Raw genomic sequence first — 9,242 nt, forward strand, 5'->3', positions numbered from 1 at the left:
ACAAAAGATCTACCGTTAATTTATTCTCTTGTTTGCCAAGCATCTTTACAAGACAAAAAAGAAAAAAAGTTATTTTGCAATTTTATAACAGAAGTCATTCACGTGCTTGTGGCTCCACCTAATAATCCTCATTAGTGCCAATGTGATGCTTCAGCTGATGAGCGGCGTCCATTCACCTCTCAGTACCAAAACTAGGGTTAAATAACTGATTGCATTACACATGAGGAATGTGTGATAACTGCATGGCACGTCACAACAATGAACTGTGGGCAGATAATCTATTCAAGCATATAAACGCATTTGAACTCATGTTTTGAAAGTTGGAATATTATTATACGAACCTGGATCGATGCTGGCATGGTTGTCGTTTGAAAGATTCGTTCCCAAAACTCTGATCGTTCATCCGTAGGCTGCTTATATATACATTTACAGCGTCACTGCTCGCTCCCAGCTCTTGCAATGGATACGGTCACATGACTTGTCCCGTGGAGGTGACTGAACTCATCATTTGGCAAGCTCATATCTAAACACGAAATAATAGAAGCTCTGCAGCTTTGGCCCACCACGTGCTTATCTTACGAATGGACGCCGTGCTTCGTGTACGAGAAGACGGCGCCAGACTCGGTATTTACGGGTTCTGTACATTTCCCGATACGCAAAGCACTTCCGGGCTCTCCGTACAAGACCAAATTGGAAATCTGTTCAATTGCTATCGTCAGGGCATTTTTGGTTTGCTTTCGCTCCTCTTTTTTTTTTTTTCATTTTGAGAGGCCACCGGCACATGTTGGGACGTGCAAGTGGGCAGTGGGAAATGTACGAGTGACGCGAACTGGTGAGCGTCAAAACTAAGAGTGTACCTCAGTGATCGATCCCCTCCATGATCTTCAGAGTTGGCCACCCTTATATTAAATCAATATGGCCATGAGGTGAATATGGAACTGAAAATCTGGCACACTGTCAGCAGAAATCTCCAGAAAGCTCACTCGCTCACTCGCTCACTCACTCAATCAATCAATTCATCAATCAATGAATCAATCAATCATCAGAGACCAAATTTGTTTCATTATATTTTTTCTGTGACAGTAGTATTTGAGAATCTTGATGATCTTTGTGACTGTGTTACACCAGTGCTGCTAGGGTCGATGATTTGATTTATATGTGGGGTTTAACGTCCCAAAACCACCGTATGGTTATGAGAGATGCCGTAGTGGAGGGCTCCGGAAATCTCGACAAGTTGGAGTTCTTTAACGTGCACCCAAATCTGAGCACACGGGCCTACAGCATTTCCGCCTCCATCGGAAATGCAGCCTCCGCAGCCGGGATTCGATCCCGCTATGTGCGGGTCAGCAGCCGAGTACCTTAGCCACTAGACCACCGCAGCGAGGCGCTGCTCTTGTCGAGATTTACCACGTGTCGCCATAATTAACCTGTACGCGTGCTCATCGTCCCCTATGATAGAAGACGAGAGGACGACTGCAGAGAGAAGACAGAAAGGCACTAATTGAAAGGAAAAAGAACAAGTGAAGAAAGAAAAGAAAAATAGGGAGAGACAGACACTAAAAATATAGAAAAAAAAAGAGATCATGCATAGCCACGTATAACACAGTAAAGCAAAGGTTGGGAGAGAGAGAGGGTGGAGGTCTAGCCAAGCCAGGACCAGCTAGGCGCCCACCTAGCCTTGCGTGTAAAGCATCTAAAGAGCGTGACGAAAGCGAGGACGTCTTTCTTTTTTTTTTTTTTTTACGGCACGCTTTCAAAGTAGGGAAGCCATGTATGCAACGCGAGGTCGTTGCTCTTTGAACCATGACGTCGAACAATGTAAAAATAACACACAGTCAACAATAACGACCACGACGAGCAAGTGGCACTACATACAGTGATCAGGAATCGAGAATCTTTTTTTTTTCACCCTTTACACCTTTCAGGTACTGCTAAACTTCTATATCTCTCTCTCCACGGTTTTTTTTTTTTTTTGCAATCGCCATCTCTCTCACACACAGACACACGCACACATGCCATGGAGGGCTCCGAAAATTTCGTTCGCCTAAGCACATGGATATTTTCACCTACAACGATAATGCGGCGCCTAGCCGGCGCCCGTCATGTCATCTAAACAAATCACAGTTGCATTTAATTAAAAAAGTCGTAAGCACCGTTCCTTGACGGGGGGCCGCTCCAGCTGGAAAAAAAAAGAGATAGGCAAGAAGTTCTTGCAGAACTAAATACAGCTCGCTTTCATGCGAACAATTTTACTCGGTGATCTCATTCGTTTGCGCTAGCCTTCGTTGATGTCTCTTGTATAGGTGTGTACGTGTCACCGGAAGAAACGCGTACGCATCGGTGATATAGTCAAGCCACTTTGTATTGACCTGCAGATGGCGGGATGTTAGGCAGTCGAGATGACAATAGGCTTGCATCACGCTCACAGATACGAGTTGCGGCGTGGCTGCCCACAAATGGAGGAAGATAGAACAAAGGCTACGTTCGAAAGTTATAGCGCGAGAACAAAACGACGACACAGAGACAAGAAGGACACGAAAGACACGACGTGTCCTTCTTGTCTCTGTGTCGTCGTTTTGTTCTCGCGCTATAACTATCGTCATGCCATACCAACTAGCCCAAGCTGCCACACTTTTACGTTGGAAAGCTTTAAGCATCGTTATTAATACTCAGTAATTTATGTTAAGTGTATATTACGTGCAAGTCTTTGCAGTACACGTTCCTTTCCTCGCGAATGAACGAAGTAGACAGAGTGTCATCGCTCTTTATTGTTCACGCGTGGTTTGCAGGCGTCCTGCCCATCACGGCTCCTTCAACCATCTTGCGCTGCCGCGCCCTTTCCGTCCCGCGGTGACTCGTCGAATTTGCCGGCCGGGCCGCCGGCTTGCGGCAGCGGTGACGTGTGGACGAATTCCCTGTCGACGGAGCGCAGCAGTCGCAGCGTGGCCACACACAGCGCGGCCACGAGCAGCGCGAGCACGGCGATGGTCAGGCACGCCTGGCAAGTGCTCAGCTCGCTCGGCGGAAGGGTCCCTGGTACGCTCCGCGATGACTCAGCCGGGGAAGGTGTCATGGTGCCTGCGGCGTATGAAAGTATGTGGCGCAACTCTTAAGTATTAGGAGTACCATGATGGGACCAAGGAGGATTAAAGAAAAAATTGCTGGAGTGGAAGCTCCCGCAATGCCTTGCCAGCAGAAGTGGAGCCACCTTTCGCCACTGCCAAGATGGCGGAAACGTGCTCTTTTCCGGTAGTGCACACTTAAAGATCAAGTGGCTTCGATATGTTATGTAAATGCTACGTTAGTTCTATATTAAAGTATAGTTGTTCCCGACGAAACAACACACGAAAACGAGTATGGATGACTGAATCTTCAAAGAACTTTGCCTCCAATTATAGGCTCACTAAGATGGCCACCAAAGTCGCCATCTTGCCAGAGGAACGGCTTCACTTCTGCGCAATCATTTCCACTCCAGCAATTTCTTTAATCCTCATTGGATGGGACTACCGCATGGAGTGTTGCGGCGCGTGTCTCGCACTTGACTGATTCGATTTGGAACGGCCAGGAATGGACGCGCTGTAAGTGTGCTCCGGCCAATAAAGTCGCCCCGATTCCATCGAGTAGGCTTACTTTCTTCTACAACAAGTTCGCCGTTGCTTTGCCGAAGCTCGGTTTTCAGGCTACAGTGAGGCCATAACGCTACAAGAGAGTGCCGTGTGTCGTCGTCCCTGTAAAGTGTTTATAATATTTGTCCTCTTTGCGCTACGAAAGTATGCATTATTAATTGCCACAGCTTTGCCGAGCACTCGTCGTAAAGCATAACAGTAAGGTATTGTTTTGGTTAGCGTGAACCGTGAGTACACACGGCAGAGGTGTAACTGATAATTGTCCGCGCGGGCACTGATCTAGAAGGAAAAACAGGGCGGTATGTGAAGTGAAGCCTACAACACAAAAGACCTGTAGTCATCGCGTGCTTCTTACAGGGCATTAATAAATGTTATTCCATCCAATCATACCACTTGAAAAATATTTGTGTCCATAGTGCATACCACGCCTGCAAGGTCCGTCATTTCAGTGCATCTTATGTCTCTTGAACAGAGAAACCCTTAGTGATGGAAGTTAAAGGCTAAGATACGGTAGATCCTGATTTGCTGCCATCCAGGCAAGCCAATCGGAATCTTGCCTCGCTCGAAGCGATGACTATGACGATGATTATGATGATGAGTTATACATTATTGTCACCATCATAATCATCGTCAGTCATACAAGAACTGGATGCCGGAATTGTTTATCAACTGATTCGCTGTACATGAACTAGCTTTAAACATACTACCGTTATCCCAGATATATAAATTTTGCTTGGCAACAATGATCTTCTGTGAAAACAAACACGATTATAACGCCTTCTCAAATATTTAACCAGACAATTAAGGGGCAAATAATCTACGCACATCATCACTGACGGTATCAAGACCGAGGACTAACTACGACACCAAAACTTTAGATTATCAAAAACCTTTATTCTGTTGCATACTCATCCTTAATCAAACTGGTCAATAAAAACACGCATATTTCTCGTTTAAAAAACAAGCTACTTCTCTTTTTTCGTTTGAAAAACCAGTAGAGCTATATCTCTTGTCTCCTCAAACGTGTAATACATTTTCAATGATGTATCATAACATTCTAATGTTTACCTTTTGCTTTATATTGTGCATCCTTCATCTGCAAAGACTATTACTTCCACTATTATAGTTTTTATCAACTCTTCTCTTATATTAACACTTTCAGACGCTATGTACACACTTTTGTACACCACTCGTTTTCGTTATTTGCATCAAGTAGAGGCTAAGAAAGAGCAAGATATATCGTTCATTAGATGAATTGCACCTCTTGCATGATTGATTCGTCCTCATTTAACCTCATTTTGCAGTGAACTGATAAATATGATCATTTTTCTGAAGGCGCTATACAACGTTTGACGAGTCGTGCGCTGTGCCGCTTCCTGCAATCAATGCGAAAAGCAGAAATTTTCCTTGCTCACAATTGACATAACCAAAAATAAATTTGCACTATATTTCTAGTTTGAGACTAGATTCTATTTATGCCAAAAGTAAGAATCGATGACTTCAGGACAAATAGATATTTAATTGCAACTTAATTAGAACGAGTTACTATGACACACATATATTCAACAATTATCTCGTTATTTTTGTTGCAATAGAATATTGAGTACCTTGAAGTAAAACATTGTAGTGATTTGACACATTTGCAGACATTTCTTAATAGTTGGCGCCTGAAAGGGTTAATGACAAAGTGCTTCTTTTTATTTTTATTCTTATTTGCTGAATGTGTAATAAACAGTGTAATTATATTTGAAATGGTCTCACTCGTTGTACTCCTGCAGTGCTGTCGGACATGTAAGTTCAGGTTAAAGGCATTGTCAGTAAACATGAGTGTTCTTTTTTTACCTTACCTCATGGACATATTTCACACTGGGAACTGTGTACATATGCGTGAAATGAGCAAGCAATTGAAATCGAAATGAATTTATTTTGAAATGCTGTATAATTATGGAAGAAAAGGCGAACAGGACAACGTCCTTTGTTTCTGAAGCTGACGCATATATGCCTCTGCTGACAGCGCTTTCTCACGGAACTTGTTAATTCCGTCACTGTGTGTACCACCGCTTGTAGCGTCTTGCGTCATTACACAGCTTTTTACACGACTTGCTCAGCTTATTTTTAATTGGCTACTTTGTTAGGCACGATGCGATTTGGGAATGACCGTTTTAAGTTGTATATACATCTTTGCTTCGTAAAGCCAGAATCAATCCATTATGACTTTTTGACGCGACCAACAGAAATGAGGGGAAGAGGGTAACAAGGTCACCTTACCGAAAAAAAAAAAACATTTTGTCATTTATCCTGCAGTAACATAAACAAATTTACGACTCAGTGAGCGCGAGATGATTCGCTCTTTGAGGTTATTAAGGTGGAAGCGTGTTGTGGCAGCCAGCTGTTCACTTTCGTTTACAGCAGCTGCGACTTTGTCCCGTGACTTCACAGTCGACCGTGTGTGCGGCGAGTGGATGCAAGGATCGGATGTCTTGACGGCCAGCCCTCCGCGTGGAACCCAAACACACGATTCTGTTGCAAGCGCGTTATACGAACGTACATGTAAGCAACACGCGATGCACGAGAGCCCCCGCGGGTTGGCATCACGTGGTACGTCTACGAGGTTCTCTTAGTCCTGCGCCTGGTACTGTGGTCGTGCTTCCGTCTTTTACAATGCCTTCAAGATATCACTCCACTCATTCGCGCTGTCTTGCACTGTCTTGTGATAATTAGTTCATATAGCGTGTCGATCAGATGCATATATTGTCAATCGGCCCGCCGCTTATACGCTGTACAGTACTCACGGTTGAAAGAGGGCAATTCAATGATAACTAACCCACATGATTTCGCTTTCATTGTCTTTAGTACGGGTCATATTGACTTAATTTCGTCTCAAACACGTTGATCAGAGCCAACATTATCTCTGCAGAGACCAGATTCATCGCCACATAACATGGTTACTACGAGCAATTGTGCGTACCATTCGTAATACTATAAAATTTGATGTCCAATTTGAATTCGTGAGTACTGTACTGCACATGTAAACACAAAGATGGGCCAATATTCGATGCTTATTCGCAGCCATGCGATTATCAACTTTAATAGAGCCTATAGTTTGCGTGGCCACTGGACACTCGGACAAGTTCAGGCCAGAAAAAAAATACTGCATGAAAAGATAAATAGAATAAACTACACCAGGAATGTAACTGGTGTCTATTATCATGGTAATGCAGACGGCTCAGTATGGTGACTCGAAAGCTTTCCACCATCGTTGCCGAAAATGTGCTGGCTTGTTTAAAGAGATTATCGAGGATCGGCGTTGTGGAAAATGCGCCAAGTTTTCGAACCCACGTGCTTGCACGCGGGGTACGATACCTGGTGAGAAATGCTACGGTATATGAAACTATATCACATTAATGTTAAAAAATCGCCAGTTCTTTTCTTGTCTTTCGGTATATCTATAGGCACTGCAGAGCTCGAATTCTGCCATCGGAACATTTTTATATTTTGCAGTCAGAACGCATATGCGCTGTGCTTACGTCATTCGTGTCCGAAAGCGTGTGACATCATCGATTAGACAGGCATTACCCGTCCACAAGTCATTCAGCAAGCTTAACGATTTCTCTTTGTACTGTTAATTAAGCGAGTAGAATGAGTTTACCGCTCGGGTTCTCTTCGCAGCCGGGCAGCGCCGGCGGCCTGGCATCCGAAGCAGCGCGTTCGTGGACGTTGTTTTGGTCACAGCGGTCGGTAGTGACCACCTCCCGCTCGGGTGAGGAGCCGGACGACGTTATCGCGACCGGCCGTCCGGGCTCGTCGTGCGAGTCCCGCCCGGCACCACTTGGAGATTCGGGGAGGTCTCCACTCTGAACGAGAGGGAGACTCGATGGCCGACCAGTGAAGGCAACGTCGATGCGATGCTCGCCGCCTTGCTCCATTTCTTCTTCTCCTAATCGCGCGAGGCAGAAATGTCCATTGTCGTTGTTTCCCGGGAAAATGGCACAACACACCACTAGAAAGAGACAGGGAGAAAATCTTTTATTCCTGCCAGGGATCGGCAGTAGAACTTGTGAAAAAAAAAGAAAAAAAAAGGGGGGGGGGATATGCGATATGCATCTACGCTCGGAATCACCCACGCATCGTAACTCATTTTTAGCGCACACGGACAAAGAGAGGGAACAGCACCAGTGCTACTATCAACTGAAGGCTTTATTCAGAAAAGGAACACATGTATATCAATGTTGCCACCCGCTGCCCATGCACACCGTCGTACACTTTCAAATCCATGTCTATCGTACCGTATCTTGGTTGGTTGGTTGGTTCCTCAACACCTTGGGGCAACCCACCTAGGGGGATAGGCCATGAATGGGACGATGCCTTGCTTTTTAAATTAATTCACTTCTTGAAAGAGAGGGTTGGATTAATTAGGTAATATTGGTAATAATAAGAAGGTGTTAAATTTCTAAACAAAAAAACCTTGAAAAGAAAACATAATAAACATACAAAAAGAAAAAAATATACATAAAACAACTGAACTTACTTATCTTATGCGTTCATTATTTGCTTTACCAGCAACACTTCTTTTTGCAAAATTGTCACTGATGGGTGGCTGATACAGGATGATTGCCTAATGTGAAAAGTCTCCGCGATCTCTCGTGCGGTGCGATCATGGTGCCTAAACAAAACGATATGTATTTTAAAAGCGTACCACGCATCCACACTTTGCACAATGTACGGTCAAATGCGTCAGCGGCCTGCTCTTTAAAGATGACTGGTGCTTCTTTAAGCGAATGTCTATGCAGCGACCATGCAGTCTGCCCCACATAAACTCGTCGACATGTCAGAAAAACACAGTAAACAAGGTTAAACGCACATGTAACAAAACAAACCTTGTGCTTAATCTTGCAAGTTTGTGCGCCTCCTCGTCTGACAGCATCCAGCTTTTTTCCTAACCATGGGACAGAGCTTAGCCAGTTTATTCTTGGCCATGAAAACAACATTTAGCCCATACCTATGGGCGGTCTTTTTCATTCGGTGTGATAGCGCATGTATACGTACAGTATCACCGCTAACCTGTCACGTTCACGTTCGTGCTGGCTGGTTGTATACTTTGATATCATCTTCAATTACTGTAATTTACTTTTTGCCATCTCTCAGTTCATTGTTAACTACCCTAAATCAGTTCTTACTTCACTTAACGTCCACTTCATCAGCAGTCGTTAAGCGTAATGAATGGCGCGCGTCCAAAAGTTTCACCATCCATCGTCTTTTTGTATTTTGTATTGTCTGTGCTCACGCTTATAGTTACGCCACTATCAGTTGGGGGTGTAGCTCAGATGGCAGAGCGCTCGCTTAGCATGCGAGAGGTACGGGGATCGGCACCTCCACTAACTTTCTTTTTTTTTTTTGGTAACAAATCAAATGTTATTAAAGGAACCGTCAGCGTTATGCGATATGCTTCATTAGTAAATAAAAAGAAACACGCATCTCCACTCCATGTGTGAATCGTGACGAGAGAGCGAAGCACCTATCGTTCGATGCATGTTATTGTAAATCACATCGTGACATGGCACACTCGCGCACGTAGATGAGTGACAACGCGATCGGTCGAGTTCTATAGATTCCACT

The 9,242-nt window shown here is 44.3% G+C and overlaps 1 protein-coding gene across 1 annotated transcript; it reads right to left on the reverse strand.

Annotated features, from left to right (window-relative positions):
• Positions 1–2,748: 2,748 nt before the first annotated feature.
• LOC142769160 (uncharacterized) lies at positions 2,749–7,616 on the reverse strand. Its single transcript, XM_075872121.1, has 2 exons — positions 7,276–7,616; positions 2,749–3,078 (listed from the first exon to the last, which is right to left on the reverse strand). Exons 1-2 carry the CDS (start codon positions 7,550–7,552, stop codon positions 2,813–2,815), a joined length of 543 nt encoding a protein of 180 aa, XP_075728236.1. The 5' UTR covers positions 7,553–7,616; the 3' UTR covers positions 2,749–2,812.
• Between the last annotated feature and the right edge of the window lie 1,626 nt (positions 7,617–9,242).

The sequence above is a fragment of the Rhipicephalus microplus genome, chromosome 1 (genome assembly GCF_043290135.1).
Source record: "Rhipicephalus microplus isolate Deutch F79 chromosome 1, USDA_Rmic, whole genome shotgun sequence".
Taxonomy (NCBI): Eukaryota; Metazoa; Arthropoda; class Arachnida; order Ixodida; family Ixodidae; genus Rhipicephalus; species Rhipicephalus microplus.